The 18,298-nt window shown below is 36.4% G+C and overlaps 1 protein-coding gene across 1 annotated transcript in view; it reads right to left on the minus strand.

The window, feature by feature from the left end:
- LOC111571909 (collagen alpha-1(XIV) chain) overlaps nucleotides 1-18,298 on the minus strand; it is a 245,817-nt gene that overhangs the window by 155,247 nt on the left and 72,272 nt on the right. Inside the window, exons 6-11 of the mRNA XM_055017695.1 lie at nucleotides 11,472-11,624; nucleotides 11,248-11,367; nucleotides 8,174-8,338; nucleotides 6,093-6,254; nucleotides 5,047-5,216; nucleotides 2,145-2,271 (exon numbers count right to left, since the gene is read on the minus strand). Of these exons, the coding sequence (XP_054873670.1) occupies nucleotides 2,145-2,271; nucleotides 5,047-5,216; nucleotides 6,093-6,254; nucleotides 8,174-8,338; nucleotides 11,248-11,367; nucleotides 11,472-11,624 (897 nt within the window). The remainder of the gene's footprint in view (nucleotides 1-2,144; nucleotides 2,272-5,046; nucleotides 5,217-6,092; nucleotides 6,255-8,173; nucleotides 8,339-11,247; nucleotides 11,368-11,471; nucleotides 11,625-18,298) is intronic.

Genomic DNA, 18,298 nt, shown 5'->3' on the forward strand with positions numbered 1-18,298 from the left:
GCCAACGTGCTGTTTAGTAGGGCCCTACCGATATGGATGTTTTGAGACCTATTCCAATATTGGACAGAAAAAAATTCTGACAATTGATTAATCGGCGGATTAATTTTAAAAAATACATATAATGACTAAAATAAATTCTTTTTTGGTCTGTTTTACAATACTTTGTCTTTTAGTATTTGTACAACAGAGAGGAATTTTCAAGTACAAAAAAATGTATTAAACCTCTGGGAAATTATATAACCTTAAAAAAAGAGCTAATCCATAAATGAGTTATGTCTTGTACTTCTTTTTGCTGAAAATTAGAGGTAGGTTTAAATGTAAATATATGTTTCATGAGTTTATTTTTTAAAATAATTCTGTTGTACCACAGTTCAAAAGCAATGTCTGATTTTCATTGGGCAATTTTCATAGAATTTTTATTTATTATTACTTTTGTCAGATTCAAATTATTTCTGTGACCATTGTGGGTTTTTCTTTCATTAACCGAGGGGTACCAACAATTTTGTCCACGTGTGTATATATAAAGGTAGAAAAATTGACTTAAATCTAAAGAGTTAATCAAAAAATACAGGGAGCAGGCGAGGGTTAGCTGAAATCCAAACACCAACAAAAGCTTTGGGAACAAGCTGAAGCAACTGCAGAAAGCAGAGGTGCACATGGGGAGAACTCAGGCAGGTAAACGGATGAACTGGCTACTAAAACAAGGAGAGCCACGACTATACAGGCTCATCTCTGTTCACTATTCTTAAGGAGAGACCTTAATGCATGCTCAAATTGCTTTCAGCAACAATGACGCACAAAAGAGGCGTAACACGCAGCTGGAAGTGACAAATCTGTAGTTATGGGTGTATATTAAACATATCACTCACTCCTAATATGTGGTACTCTTTGCTTGTGTAACTGTTCTTTTACACTTTACAGTACATGTGGAAAAAAATGGCTGACATCTGTACATTTTTGTCACAATATGCCACATTGTGAATGAAACTACAAGTAAATATACACTACCGTTCAAAAGTCTGGGGTCACCCAGACAGTTTAATGTTTTCCATGAAAACTCACACTTTTATTCATGTGCCAACATACTTGCACAAGAGTTCTCTAATCAGCAATTACCCTCAACACCATTAGCTAACACAATGTAGCATTAGAACACAGGAGTGATGGTTGCTGGAAATGTTCCTCTGTACCTCTATGGAGATATTTCATCAAAAATCAGCCATTTCCAGCTAAAATAGTCATTTACCACATTAACAATGTCTAGACTGTATTTCTGATTAATTTAATGTCATCTTCATTGAAAAAAAATGCTTTTCTTTCCAAAATAAGGACATTTCTAAGTGACCCCAAGCTTATGAATGGTAGTGTATATGGTAGGCCTTCATCAACTGTTCTGTTCATCTGACAAAGACAAAATACTGCAGCAGGCTGTAACAAACAATGCACATTTGATACAGCTGTGTCACATTTAAATCACGTTGCTTTAAAACAACAGCTCCTAAGCAAAGTTGTCTCAATTTCTCAAATGCCTGCTGCCTCGACTGCTTCCTCATTGTGTCTATTCTTTGACTCCTCTACTCACATCTTTGCTGCGAAAGTGACTATTATTCACACTACTGGTATATAAAAACAACTGTTCTAATTGATCCCTGACTTGATATCATACATGAGCCGTTGGCCGGAGGTCATTAAGCCTCACGGAAGACTTTGTCATGGCTCCCATTTACGAGCTAAAGCTCCACACTATTAACCAGCCTGAGGCTTCTCCTGGTAGCACAACCAGGTACTGCAGCTCATCTACAATAGTTGCAAGGTGCATTATCTTGGACAATTGTATCTTGTATGGGCAGATACTAAATCAGAAATGACTCAGATTGGATAGTGGGCAGAAAAAAAATACCTTTATCGGGACACCAAACTAAGCTAGTATGGACTGCAGTGGTTGACATCAAGATGCATTAATTAGGTTGTGATACTGATGAAAAGCATTTGGTATAAAGGACAGAAGTAAAAAAATACACGTGTCTGTTAGAAGTATTGATGTCAACACATTTTTAGATAACTAAAAGCTAATCACAGCTCTACTGGCATTTCATTTAACAAACTTTTTGTGCATTTAGGATATTGCAAATATTTAGACTTACATGTGGTGGCGCTGCCTCTCAGACCCTCACTGGCGGAGCTTCGATAAATGGCGAAAACAGCCACCTGGTACTCTGTCAGAGAATTCAGGTAGTTGAGCTGCACGCTGTTCTCCGTCCCCTGGACCACCTTAAAGACAGAAACCACTGCACCTTAGCCTGGATGTTACAGACTGCTTTACAGTCGAACATAAAGGTTTTTCAATACCAGCTCTGTTTCTAAACACCAACTATTTATTGCAATGTCCATAAGTGATTTCATCTGGTTGATGCAGATACTATTCAAAAATCATGTTAATTAGCTTCGATTTTGTGCTCTCTGTAACAGACAGGATCACTTTGTAGGTCAAAAGTATTAGAATATCCCAAAAAAGCTACTGTTTATTAGGGGACCACATATCACAAGGTTGAAAATGCTCCACGTTGCTGTAGGCATTCAGCTCCTCACCAAAGAAATTTAAATTGAATGTAACTAGATCAGATTAGCTTTGATGAAACCTCAGTTTTTCCTTGTGGGGAAGCTGCAGCCGTTCCAGCAGCAAGTTGTAATAAACATCAAAGAGGAACTGGATAAAAATAAGAGGGAACGGCATAAACATAAATATAAACTTAGAAAAATTACAGCACTGCACGTCTGTGTGATTATACAGGTAGGGAAACTTTCAAAAATGTATTTACCACAACGGTTTTCAAATGTCTGACATGTTTTGCACTTGTGTCGCTGGGGAAAACACCTACAGGATGCAGAAAAACAATAATGGAGATGTCCACTGCTGAATGAGGACACAGCTGAAGACACCCACTTAAAGGAAAAATCAACACTGCAGCAAATGCAAATTACAAGTTTATAGCCTCATTTGTTTTCTCATTGTGTGCTTATGCTTTAGGTGTCTCCACGTTTTTTTTTATATCTCATGTTTCTGCCACAACTAATGGCTGTTAAATTAAGCAAGATGATAGTTCACCACAGCATAAGGAGGTGCTTGGTTTTATGATTCCATAAGTGCAAATTCTGCAGAATTGTTGCTATTTATCATGCAGATCACTGTGAGAAACGAACGTATGGAAGTGACCCTAAAAGGATTAGCGGAGCAGCCTTAATTAAAATGCTGCCATTACATCAGAAAGTCAGCATTCTGTTTGCCCCGTTCAGGGAAATCAGGAGCAAGGTTCCACCAATTACAGCGACAATAGGAAAGCCCCCTTGGTTACTGATAAAAAAACAGAGAATCAGATGAGCCACCTGATAATCAGTAAAATGGAATTTGCATTTTCTTAGGCGACTCCAAAAAAAGCCTGCATAAACTGGGGGTCCACAGCACCAGCAGTATTGTTCATCAAAGCAGAGAAGCTATAACACAATCTTTACAAGTACTAGTAACAGGTAATGCAAATGAAACCCTCAGCAATATCACTTAAATGTCAAATGATTCAAAATTGCATCACATCGCAATCGTTGTACTTTTTCTGAGCTGAATAATAGAACATGAAAAATCAAAAACAAATACTTTAGAAAGATTACATTGAAAATGCAGGCCCAAAAGGAGAAACTTACTTGTCTTAAACCAAGTACACCTGTGATTTTCAATCAGCCTAACTCTACGAACACGTAATCTTAAAAATGGCCTGTGAGTACCAGCGCTTTCTCAGTTTCCGATCTATAAGAGGTGTCTATCTGCATGTCTGCATCATGGCTCCATTTGGAAAAGAACTGACAGAGGGCTTTAAAAATCTGATAGTAACACTTCAAAAATGGAAGAATATAAAGGAAGATCAGTGATCAACTAAAAATCAGTGGAAACACAGTTGTAGCAGTAATCCAGAGGTACAGAAGGAGCCCCAAGTACCACTAATCAGGGCTGCAGTGTTCGGTCTCCTAACGTGAAGCGACAGTCATCGTGAAACTTTTACATCCTAGCTCTGAAAAATACATGACAATTGCTGTCGACTTGGTACAGGGGTTTAATAATGAAAATCAGAGTTCCTTTGACAGCTCAGACAGTGTGAAGGACAGTTCCACCTTTATGAACGGGCTGCAAGAAAAAAAAAACCTGGTTTCTTTTTGGTATAAAATTTCAAGAGTAAACTTTGCTAAAGAACATGAAGAGAAGCCTGATGAATGTTGAAAGCACACTCTAGGATCAGAGGAGTCCAAAAAAAATGGTATGGTTCAGATGGATTCAGCATGTTTAGCGCGAACCTGACCACTACCACAGTGAAGGCATAGTCCTGACAGTGAAGAACAGAGGTGGGAATGCTAGGATTTGGGCTTGCATGAGGGCAACATGAACATCTGTTGATATACCAAAATACTCACTGCCAAGAGTACTCCCAGTCTGCAGAAGAGGAATATTCCAGCATGATAATAAACCAAACCACAAAATCACACAAGAGTTTCTAAAAAAGAAAAAAAGCGAAACTATGACCTGAGCAACTGGGTCACCTGTCTGTAATCCAACAGAACATCTTTCTGATATTCTAAAGAGAAAGGCAGAGCAAGACAGCCCCTTAAACAAAAAAACTATGAAAAAAAAAACATCCTCTGAAGAATTTAGTATCTTTCATGCAGGGGACTGAGTATGTCATCAAAAATAAAGGCTGACATATGAAGAATTGACAATAATAAAAGATTCTAATCTCAGTAATAAAAAGCGTACTGAGTTTTTGGGCATTAAGTTCCTCCTGCAGGGCATATAGTAAATCTAAACTCTTATACTACTGAAAAATAATGCAGATATTGTAAGGTGAACAACACTACACCGGATTGGACTCACTTCTGTTGTATGCTGTATGAAGACCAGTGCAAAGAAATGAGACAGACTGCAGAGATCATGTGAGGAAAAACGACACCAATGTGACTTTCAATCATGCATTCAAAGTTAGAACAAATAAATAATCCTGATACCTTTTCCTCAGGCTGTCCTCCACTAGCGGGATAGTACACCACCCGGTATTTCTCCACCTGACCCGGAGCGTGAGTCCACGACACCCGGAAACTGCGAGCCGTGATCGCCGATGTTACGAGGTCACGAGGTGGAGCCACGGATGCCGGTGGTGGGGCAGGTTCTCCGTCACCTGCAGAGGACGAGGACGACACGACACACGTTGGATACAAATAAACACTATACCAATCAAGATTTGATTTTACAGCACTTTTCATACAAATAACAAAACAATATAAACACCTCCTGCCCCCACAGTCAAATAATCAATAAATGACTCAGGGATTGAGGAACTGAGGAAATGCCATCCTATGAGGAAACACCAGATAAGATAAAACGAAATTCAAAAATAGATAAAATAACCTAGGTAAATTAATGAAATTTAAAAAATAAAATATCTATTATTGAAATAGAGATAGACGAGGATAGAGAATAGAAGTAAAAAATTTGAAAAACAAACTAAAAGATGATAAAAATTAAATAATAAACCGTATGTTAAATAGACTAAAATATATAAATACGTGAATAAACAAATACTATACATTGTTTTTAAAAAATGATCTATTTTTAAAATAGAGACAGAAATAGAAATAGAAGAAAAAAGTTCAAAAACAAACCAAAAAATGTAATAAACTGTATGTTAAATACACTAAACTGAAATATGTAAATAGGTGAATAAATAGAGAAATCAATAAAAACAATTAAATCTAAGAAGAGTAATAAAAAAATAAAATCTATTAAATTTATCAAAAGCCTGAGGTTTTGATAAAAAGGTAGGTTTTTATTTTGCTTTTAAAAATACCAACACACAGCTTACACCAGCCTCCAGCACCTGAAATCATCCCAATGGCGAACTCTAAAGTCATTATGCAACATCGGTGTCTGTGCAGAGTCATTACTTAGATAGAATTGCTGCTTCATATTAGGTGGGGACTGAGTTTTTATTGCTCAGGGATCTCCTGTAGCGTCTCTGCAGTCTCAGCTTGTTGGCTCGAGCTGCTGTTCAGACCTTTGATCTGCTTGTCGAGCTGATCCACGCGGTCGCACACTGTCTTGGTGAGTCCTTCCACGATGTCGCTCATCACGCTGAAGTCTGCCACGTTGTAGACGTGAGTTTCCTCCGGAGGAGAGGCGATGGCCTTCAGCTCATTCTCGTCAGCGTTTTTCACACCTGGACGGACAGAAACAGAAGAGAAGGGAGTCAAGTTATCAGACTGACAGGGACAGAAGATGAACATGAAGGTGTGGGAAATGGGTTTCTGACATGCAACAAACAGATCAACAAATCAAATATTTTAACCCTCTAAACCCCAAAACCAGCTGGCAGGTTTGAAAGATGTGTGGTTTTTTTTTTAAATAGCTAAAATTATATTCATAGGATGCCAGAAACTGTAAACACAGAAAGAATTGTTGGATTTTATACTTTCCGACAGTCCTTGAACTACTCATCTCTAATGTGTTGTTCAGTCAATAAATTTAACCAAATCTGAGCTTAAAATCACAATATTTCATGAATTATGTTATTCTATGTGTCTCATTTAAAAATACACAAAAAAATAACCATTTATTCTAACAGGATTTTGTTAAAAAAAAAAAAAGAAAAGAAAAAAAAATTCTGGGCTCCTCAACGCAACTAAAAAACCATTATTGACTCTGCTGTGAAGAATAGTCAGGTGGCAAAAATTCAGGAAATTTTTATCTAAACTGGGCTGAACTGCAGGCTGGGTTTGCACAGAGCAAAGAAAAGATGGAATAAATTAAAAATACAAGTAGTATAATATCCATACTATGAGACACCATTTTTTTCTGGTATTGGTAGTACCTGGTTGTAAAAAAAAACTGTGGCAGTTGTTGTAGTTTTTGTAAATGTATGTGTATATATATTTATAGAAATACACACACATGATATAATAAGTGTGCTGTTTTTTAAGATCTCTCTACTTGTAGTCATTGTTGTTCTGTTTCCGTAGAGGTGTAGGACTTTATATTACAGAGAAAAATGACAGGTTTGAGTCATTTTTGAGTAATTCTCTGAGATTCTGGACAATTTTTTGATGTAATTTGAAGAAGTTTTGAGTCATTTTGGACAAGTTTTTGCCATTTTTGCCATTTGTTTCTCTCATTTTTGAGAATATTTGAGTCATTTTGTCTAGTTTCAAGTGATTTGTTGCAACTTTTGACACATTTTTGGACACATTTTGAGTTGTTTTGAAATGTACTTATTTAAGAAGTGCTGAATACTATAAATTAAAGCTCCACTGAAGGTTGCCTAGATAAAATGTGTTGAAGAAACATAGCTGTGCCTATATGCTTCAGCCAATTAACTCTAAAGTAAGTGTTTGCATGATTGCTGACTTTTATCCAAAGCATGACACAGTTAAGACTGATTTCCTTCTCTCCGTTGTACATTTGTTTTCATTTCAGGCTTCAATAAAAATCAACCTGAAGAGACTTCATGACAAGGAATCTTTATGCACCTTCATGGGTTTTAAGGTTGTAAATCCTATTTAGCATTATTAGTCAGGCTCTCATTAAGGGCAAAATATCTTCTTTCAAATCTTCCAAGCGCCATAACTGTAATTTTATAACTGTCTAAAGCTCTAAATGTGTTCAGTTTATGATGAGGAAACACAGCAGCAGGTCTGAGAAGCTATTTGATTTTCCTTCCTGATGAGGGAGTGAAATGATTATTATCTAAATTGTTTGCTTTCTATTTTCTGTCAACTGATTAATAAACCCAGCTGCAACACAACAGAGGAGAGGTTGTTCTGAAAGGTTGGAAATTACCCTGTGATTACGAGGAAAGAGAAGAGAAGCAAACTATAGTTTTATTGTAATAGATGTTCAGTCTCAACAAAGTTGTCAGTAGAAATATGCTAATTCTATCAAGATTCTTCATTTTTTGACTATCGATATGTAAAGACAAAGAAGGTCTGAATAAATCAGTTAAACACAGCAGGTTGAGCTGTTTCTGCATGAAAGAAGACATGGATTTTTCTGTTTATTTTTTGTTTATTTTAATTCACTGATTATTATCTCCTTTTTGTGTCTTTCTACTGGATAATCAGATTCAGTGTTGGTGGCTCGTACCAATGGCAAATAGTTCAATCCCAGCATCCTTCAGGCTCTGTGCAGGAGGGATCACGTCATCCTGGGACTTCCCGTCGGTGATGAGGATTCCGATTTTGGGAACCCCGGGTCTTGATCCAGACTCCGGTTTGAAGCTGTTCTCCAAGATGAAGGTCAGAGCCAAACCTGGACACACATAAATCAAATCAAACCAGATAGATCAGCTTTTTTCCAGTGCTTTCAAGTGACCAACTGAACTTCCAAAATGACGGCAACAATTTAAAAAGCAGGTTAAAATATACCATTTATTAGTCAAAGACTGTAAAAACAGAAAGTATCTTTGGCTTTTCAGAACTTCCCCATCTATCAATCAGTTGTGACATATCACTCTGTTAGAAAATCTAAACTTAAAATTCTTAAAATCACTTTATTCTTCATGTGCCATTTAAAAATTCACCAAAAATTATTCATTTGTAATAAACAGACTGAGTAAAAGCAAAAAAAATCTGCATTTCTTGTTGCAACTGAGGATATATGACTGACTGTGCTGTGACCAACAGTCATGGGATCAAAATTCTGTGCAGGCAGTGTTTAAACAAAACAAAGAGGAGACAATGATAGAACCAAATTAAAAAATATAAGTAGTTAAGTTTCTATTATGTGTAGCGTGAGTAACTATTTTTTCCACTACGGGTAACATGTGTGGCCACTTGGTAAAATGTTATAAATGTTGGACATGCTGATTTCAGCTTGTTGGAATTTTGGTAAAATAAATAATCTAAGAAATTCAACTTGAATTTGTGCAATTGGTGCACAAATTAGTGCATTAGAATTAGTGCATCATACTTGGTGCAAAACTTTATATTGAAGTGAAAAATTAACCCACAGTGAATGAAAATGTGTGACAGAAGCAAAAAGAACTGAGTGGAGTTCAGACACTCCAAATATACTTTTATAGTTTAGTCTTTGTCTTCTGTGTTTAACATTTTATTGTTCGCTCATGCTTATTGTTTAATCTATGTATTGTTTTATTGGTAGTGCTCTTGTCCTTATTGTTTCAGGATTCCTGTTTTTACCCTGAAAACCACTCTGTAAACCTTGTTTTTTTTTTGAAGAAGAAGAAGAGCTTTATAAATAAAGCTTGTTATTACTAATAGTTTTGCCTTCAGTAGGTCCCAAGTTGTTGCAGCTCACTGCTAAAACCAGATTTTGAAATAAAGTTAAATGAGATTTTGAAATGAAACTTCTTTAGGGTTAAATCAGACCCTGAAGATACAGTTTAGATATCAGAGTTAAAACATAATCTTACATAACAGAATTTTTTACATGTTAGATCAAACACTAGCAGCCTGGAAAATAACTTTTTTGGCTTCTTCCTTGTTTTTAATGTACTCTAGAGCTCATTCGCTGGTATCCACAGTTCAAAATGACGGGGAATTAGAGTAACTTACTGTACAGGACAGATACTAAAGAATTATTGTGATCTGAAGTTAAATCCTGGCTGACAGTTTGATTCTCTCTCTGAGGACAGAAAAATGCCTCTGAGCCACCTTGAGTGTCATAATCAAAGACTCGAACATGACGGGTGTAAAGTGTCATTATTAGCTCGACAAGGCTTTTGTCTAATGAGATTGTCAACATAATGAGCAGCTGAGTTCTGTTGGGTCTATTAATGACATTATGGATATTTTGTTCAACTCCCAGCAGACCGTTTTAAACCCTGAGGGATCCTTCAGCTTCAGCTTTCTGAGCAAAACACTCTGAAGGAGGAAATCATAGGTTGGATGATGATGACTCATTGTTTTGTTTCTCTTGGGAATATTTTGTGATATTTTTCACCATTAACCGACTGCTGATGTCCAGCAAGTCCCGTTGAATGCAGCTCCAGCTGGTAACCAGTTGTTTTCTTTTAGTTCTATCTATATAAAACCACATTGGACCATTTCCTTATGGATAGTTAGCAAAGCAATATCCATATAATATCCAATATAAGGATTCTGGCTGGTATAAACTTTAAAATATCATTTCCAAAGAGCATGACTGAGGTCTAATTTCACATTTATTATCCAACTTTGTGATCTAAAAGCAATGTAAACAGTCCTACCACTCTGTATCTCCACAGCTACACGTTTGCTATGTTCTTCTTTCAGCAATCGATGGGTTGAAAAAAATTATTTCAGTCACCAAGATTTCCTTTGGTTGGATACAGCCTCAATCTTGATGTCTATTGTTCTTGCAATCCAATCAAATCTAATTAAATCCCACTTGTAAGCTAAACCCAAACCTCATATATTGGGTTTCCCTGAGAAATAAGAGATTACTGAGGCTCTGAGACCTGCCGCCTCACTGTGACTTAAAAAAAAATCCAACTCAAAAAGGGTTAATCTTTCACTTCACATAAAAGAAATAATAGTTTGCTAGTATAGACAGACGTAGATTTCACAAGACAACACATTTATACTCTACTGCTACTACTACCATAATGCAGCATGAACATGGTCATTTTTTCAAATATACAGACGAAAGTTACGCATTTAATTTCAATTTCAATTTTCAATTTCTGTTCCACTGGTGAGAAATTCTCGACCTTGTTGGTCATCCAAGGTATTGTAGATGTGCCATTGGTGGAACAACAGATCCTTATTCCATAAAGTTAGAAATTATGGATAGAATTTAATTAAATTATATGTGCTACATTCAAGTTTTTTTTTTTTTTATATATATATATATATATATATATATATATATATATATATATATATATATATATATATATATATATATATATATATAGATAGATAGATAGATAGATAGATATAGATATATATATATATATATGTAGAAAACATTTATGCAGAAAACATTTTTGAGTCTTTATACTGCAGAGAAAAATGAGCCCACAGTAAGTTAAAATACCCATAAATTGCTTGGGGTTCAGAAGGGTGAAGACATTAAACTGAAACGAACTGCACTGAGGTGGATTTAATAAGGTAATGAGGTAGAAGCCTGGCTGAGGTTCAGCTTCCACCTCTGAGTGTTATCTGTTAACTGTGATGACTGTAATAAGCAGAGGGAGGCTGGGGTTTGGCTCGTACCCGTCAGCGTGTTTCCTCCTTTATACGGCAGGTTTTTCACGGCGTCGATCACGGACTCCTTGGTGGTGTGAGTGTTCAGATGCCACTCAATGCGGGGGTCTCCACTGTACTGAGCCAAGCCTGCAGACAAACATTTAAAATGACATTTCACAGGTTAAAAAACGGAGCCTGGACAACAAATTTGAGTTCAGTTGAGATTTGAAGGCATCAAACATCCTTCTCACCAATTCTGGTCTTGTCGAACTCCACGCTGAAGGCCCGGACCAGGTTTTCCAGGAAGGTCCTCACCAGCCTGAAGTTGATGCGGCCGATACTCCAGGAGCCGTCCACCAGGATCACGATGTCGGCGATGGCTGGAGTCTTACACATGAAGCCCTCTGAAACAGATAAAAGACAGAAAGAAAGAAAAACAATGACGATTTGAACAAAAACAGTGATCAAAATTCTAAAATGTGTCACACTAAACCGCACATTTGATGATTGTTTTTGTTAGGGATTAGCTGATTATTGTGGCCGATATTTGTTTCCCGATTATCGGTATCGGCATCATTATTGACAGATTATTGATAATATAAATGTGCTACTTCAGGTCCGATGCAGTCTCTTCTCTCTGTCTTTTGTCATTCTGTGGTCTCAGAAACGTCTCTCAAGCAGAGACTGCAATAGGTGAACAAGATAAACACACCAAGAAGTTAGCTCCTCTCACAGTGGCTAAGGCTATGCTAACGGCTAGCGGCTAATTGTAGAAAGCAGCCACATACTAACCTGAAACAGAGTCTGGAAAACAATAATTAACCATACTGATGTGGTCTAAACAATGCATATAAACATGCATATAGTCAATACGATATTTCACTTCATTCTTATCTCAGAACATTCTTGTTTTAATCATTAAATTTATTTTATTTATCCTATTTTAACTACGACATAGCTGCTACTGCTATTATACAGTTGTTGCTACCTTTCTGTGGATAATTCATCTACGTGTCAGGGGACAAATAAAGTTTTTGGAATTGAAATTGAATTAAATGCTTTAACATCTGGACCTTAGTGGACAGTAAAAGTGATAGAACAATGAAAGGTTAAGAAAACAGAGAAGAACAGCAGACATAACTGCAAGAGACAAACTGAGAACTCTCAGCTGATCCCACATAAACAGAGGAGAGCATCCTGATTTAATCACTCCGATTCCTATTTTACAGGTATAGTCACCCTTATTGAAGAAGAAGTCTACTTATGAATGACGGATTCTCTGCTATCACATGCTGTTAAAACATTACATGCAATGTAGATCGGCTCGAAAAAAAAAAATTTAAAATAATAAAAAATATTAAGTAATTGATCACTAAATAGATTTAAATATAAAATAAAATACAATATAGGTTATCAGTATGTCTTGATTACCAATAATCGGCATCCAAATTGGCCGTGAAAGAATGCAAATAAAATAATAAATAAATACATAACAAAATAAATGAATACAAATCGAAAAATAATTTTAAAAAACTGAAAATAAATAATTTCGAAATTGAATTCAATGCTTTCACATCTGGACCTCAGTGGAAAATAAAAGTGATAGAATCGTGAAAGATGAAGATAACGGAAGAACAGCAGATGTAACTGTTGAGGCCAACTGATTGATCTCAGCTGATCCCACATAAACACAGGAAAACGTCCTGATTTAATCACTCCTATTTCTATTTTACCTATTCAGCTATAATCACCATTATTAATGAAGAAGCCTAGTTATGAATGACAGGTTCTCTGCTATCACATGCTGTGAAATCATCACATTTAATGTGTATCGGCTCAAAAAATAAATATTAATATGAATGTTAATTAATTGAGGAAAAAAGAAAAAAATACATTTAACAATAAATTTAAATATTGGTTATCAGCCTTTCTTTGATTATCAATAATCGGCATCCATATTGTCCCTGAAAAAAATTAAATAAAATAATAAATAGACAATAAAATAAATTAATATTTAAAAAAAACCCATTTTGCTCGTTCTCCGGTTTTGGTACATTTTTGCTGTCCTAGGAAGCCATTTTTCATACCCACATTGTAAAGTATGAATCCGACTTGAAAGGACATAAAACTTGCACTCAGCAGCCTACAGCACACACATGATAAATCTGCAGCGCTAAAAGTAGGACAATTGGATGTGCAGCAGCAGCTTCTGTCCAAAAGTATTACAAAGTGTTTCATTAATTCTAATTCAGTTCAACACAGTATAATTAAACCCTAGAGGAGCAAGGCACTTAGTTTTAGCAGATGAAAAATAACAGCCCACTCTGTTGTTTGTCTCAACAGTTTACTGGGTGATAAAACACAGCGCACTCTAATGAGGCAACAGCAGTTCATTTACAAAAAGCCGGTCCGGCACACAGCGAGCCAAAGGCCAACCGAATTAGGAAACAGCCGCGTTTCTATCAGCCAATTATCTTTCAACTCGGAGCCCAGGAAACCTCTGAGAGTCTTGGTCTCTCTAGAAAAACACTGCAGTCATTAAGGGAGCTGCTTTTTAATCCCAGCAGCTCCACAAAATAATACCAGAGTGCAGCTGAGCAAGGCAGCAGCTCCAGTTAAAGACAGCTGATGCAGGTAGGCAAGTAGGTGAGAACTTCATGGTCATGTGAAGTCATACTACATATTTTATGTCAAATTTTAGTGTATTTTATGTATTTACATTCATCTGTTTCTGGATTTTTTATATAATTCTCAATTTTTTGACTCAAAAATAATATTTCAATACAATAAAACTGCACTTTCAATTAAGCTTGGAAGGAAATATTTTCTGCAGGGTTTTCTTTTTGCAAGGTATTATAAAAACATGTCAAATTAACATATGTTTGCCATTAATTTATTGCTATCCCACTGCTCCTTTTCAGGCAACCAATCATATCATACATGAGGCAGGATTTATCACCCTGGTGGCCCAGAAAATGGAGGATAAGCTTCAAACATATTGCGGAAGAGTCGTATTTTAACCCAAACTGCGATATTTTCCCAAACCAGATGTAGTTTTGGTGCCCGAAACAGTGACAACGAAACCTAAGTCTAACATGAATGATCTTAAATGGATCACAAACCCTGATCTTCTAAAAGAAAATCCTGTTGGTTTGTTCAAGAGTTCTTCACCATTGGGCCGACAGAATTCCCCATTTTAACTTTCACACGTTTAAACTTTGTCTCTAGTCATTGATTAAATTCCTAAAATTCTTCTCAGGGTATCAAAGTTACATAGGAAAACTTTTGTGTTCACACGGAAGGTATACTGCATGTTTCGTGCCAAACTTAATTCTAATTTATATTCATATATTGTACAGATTTTTTAATGTAATTCTCAGCTGTCTTCCACTAATGTTGTTCTTATATAATTAAACTGCATTCTAAATGAGGTGTTGAAGTAAACATTTGCTGCAGGATTACGTTTTTTTGCAGTGCGTCACAAATACATCTTAAATCAACATGTGTTTACCATTCATTTCATTGCTTTACCATTGTTCCTTTTCACCAACCGGTTATGTATTAGATAAGAAAGGATTTGTCACCCTGGTGACCCAGAAAATGGAGGACAAGCTCCAAACGTGTTTAAAAAGACAGTTTCAACCAAAACCATCACATTTTACTAAGCATAACAAAGAAATTTTGGTGCATAAACCTAATCGAAGAAATGAAAACAAAACATAAGTCTGTAAATAATCCCACATGGGTCACAAACCCTGATCTCCTGAGTGAAAGCCATGTTGCTAACTTTCCTTTGCCGCTTCCTACCTTCTTACGCTGACTTTGCAGCTTTATTACACTGGAGGTCTTTCCCACAACATCACAGTCTTATTTTTCAGGTAGAAAATACTGTTCTTCCAAAGCATAATTGGGAATGTGGTTTAGTTGTGCAGGGCTCTGTTTCACAAAGCAGGTTTAGTGAAAACTCTGAGTCTGTTAACACTGAAATGAGGGAAACTCAGAGTTTTCCGTTTCACAAAGGGAGGTAACTCAAACCAGAGACAGAGGGGTAACTCTAGCCTGTTTCACAAAGAGGGGTAACTTAAACTCTCAGTCAGTTACCATAGTAACAGACTCTCTGACTCTAACCTGGTCGGGACCAGGTTTTTCTCAGTAAACCTCGAGTTTCTCTCTGTCTCCGCCCTCTTTCAGCCACACAGGCTATTTGATTTCCTCATTCATTCGTTCAGTCAGAAGGTGAGTTTTGGCGAAGTCCAGTTCTGCCGTGTGTTAAAATGTCATGTCCTTTTATTAACGATGCAGTGGATGAAGGAGCAGCATTACTGTGCAGAGAATTAAATATTTATCGGGAGATTGTTATCAGATGTTCTTGCATTTCTGGACAATTATCTTTTTGAGCAGTACTGTTTCATGTCAGAGTCCATAATCTACATCCAACCTAATCCGTCCTTACATTTGCAACATGACCAACCGCAGTTATCCTCTCACATCCCAGCAGATATTGTGTGTTGCGCTGTGATTCTTTGCAAATGGAAGTTTTTTTGTATAATGTCGTAGATGCAGAGGACTTAAGGCAACTGTATGCAGGATGGTCAGAAAAGTGTGTCTGGCCCTGAAACAACTTTTACCATCTTTGTGGTTTTCCCTGGACATAAACCTGTCAGAGCCATCAAGAAGGAGTTCCACAGGATTGCAGGTGACTGATGTAGAGATCTGTTAAATTAATTTAAAATCATATTCTGTTAATGACATTGTGCTGCAACCTCAGACTGAGATTAGTAATTTTAATTTCTTTCAGGATTTCCCAGGGAGTGTTTTTATATTTCATCTTAAGCTGCTGGCACATGCGCTTCTCCTCCACGGGACTGCACCTAAATGAAATAACTTAATAGGCTACCATTCAAACAGTTTTCCCCTGTAATATTATTGTGATTGCAAAGGACTACATTTAAACTTATGCATTTATCCAGGCAGCAATGTTCTCCCATGCAGTCTCCCTCTCTTTTGCAGCTGCAGTGGTGTTGCACTTCTTTCTAAAAACGTGTTCAAACTCGCCATATGAGCGCATTAAGACTTCCAATTCAAGTGGGGTGAAAAATGATGTCCTCTGCTTCCCCGTTGCCATGGTGACTCATCGAATTGTGGCTCCATTGATGCTGGCTTTTAATAGTTGTGGTGCACGCACTTAACTCCGGTTGAAACTACTCCGAGTTGATAAAACCAACTCAAATGAGCTGTTCTGGAACTGGAAACTCAGAGTTTCCTGTCTCAGAGTAGATCAACTCAGAGTTAATAGTTACACTCAGAGTTTGTTGAACCTGCTTGTGAAACAGACCCCAGGAAAGTATGTTTTGGGAGAAAGAGTTTGTAATTCTGACTTGATAGTGCTGAATTACTACCAAGGACAGAATATCCAAAACAGGTTCCCAACTAGAACTGAATCAGGCATGCTGTGGATAGAAGAATTCTTCACCATTTAGCCAACAGGAATCCCCATTTTTACTTTATTTTTACTTTTACGTGATTAAACTTCGTCTTTGGTCAATGATTAAACTTCTAAAAACTCCTCTCTGTTCATCAAAGTTACATATTTAGAAGTTTTTGCTTTAAAATGGCATTTTGATGCTATGAAGCTCCTTCACCACCTCACCTATTCTGCTCAAACGCTGTAAAACTACTCCATCACTACACAATGGCAAGTTGAAATATTGGAGGAAACCAACCATACAAGCTTAAAACTGGTTCTAAAGAGAATAATGATACAGAAGGTCGCATCCTGCAAAATGATAGGACTGTATTGACAGCTTACTTCCCTCACCATGTGTTGTCCAGCATTAAAAAACCCACATGAACATGTTAACAAGGTAAGAAAAATAGATTTTCATTGGTGGGGGAAAGTCTTTACATTTATAGGTAGCCAAATCACATATAATTACACCATCTGTGCTGTTTTCTAGAACCGTTTAGCTTCTATATGCTAACTGTTAGGTTTTACAGTACATTTACTGTATGTTTCAGTCTCATAAAACCTCTACAGACAGCAGGTTTCAGGCTCTATAAAGTCACTGTGCACCACCTGGCCAGCCTCAAATGGAAGCAATAGTTACAGATCGCTGACAATAAGCATCACTTTAGATGAGCTATCTCACCTTCCTCTGCTAACAATGAGCTGTGGAACAACAAATGTGGCCTTGGACCAATCATGAATCTACAGTGCATCATCATGGCTGTTCTGGGAGGTGCAAAATGTGGAATTCAATGAAGCACAGTGGACTAAAAGCCCAACATACCCAGCAAGTTTACCTTAAATAACTGCAGATAACATTTTATTTCATCTCGAATCATCAGGAAACCTTTTTTTAAATCATAAACTATGGACATTTAAAATGCTACCTGTAAATTCTTAGCTAATAAAATCAAATATTTTCTTGATATTTCTCAAGATTAAAATCTGACATTTTATTTTTCATCATGTCATTGATTCAGAATCTGCAATATTGAACAAGCAGATCAAAGAGTCTCTTGTTATAAGTGAGTTGAAATTCGAAAAGAAATTGAAGTCGTCATGAAAAGTCCATCATTGAGCTCACATTAATGAAAAATTTGATAAAGCAAAAGTCAACTAGAGATATTTTTTGACCCATATGTAGTTGCATGTTAAAATAATACAAAATAATATAGAATGCTTTTGAATATGAAATACTTAGCCAAGTTATTTTGTTGAACTTTAACAGCTGATTGAGCAGTTGTACCACCAAAACTAACATATTGTTGATAGTTTAATCCAAGTACAGCGAACTTGGAAATGGCATAAAATATTTATAATTCATACTATAAAATTCTCAGGCAAAAATTGCTCTTAAAATGGAATGATTTGAGATGAAATGAGAGAACTTAGACATACAAAAACACAAGCATAAGGCAGCAACAACTGCAAAAACCACTTGTCCACCAATAATGGACGAGTAGATCAATTAGTCTTTGATTATAGGTGAGTTGAAATATGAAAAAAAGTAAAGCTGTCAATAAAAATCCCAATTTGGAGTACACAATAACAACAACAAAAAAAAATGTAAAG

This window comes from Amphiprion ocellaris, chromosome 15, assembly GCF_022539595.1.
Source record: "Amphiprion ocellaris isolate individual 3 ecotype Okinawa chromosome 15, ASM2253959v1, whole genome shotgun sequence".
In the NCBI taxonomy this organism is placed as follows: domain Eukaryota; kingdom Metazoa; phylum Chordata; class Actinopteri; family Pomacentridae; genus Amphiprion; species Amphiprion ocellaris.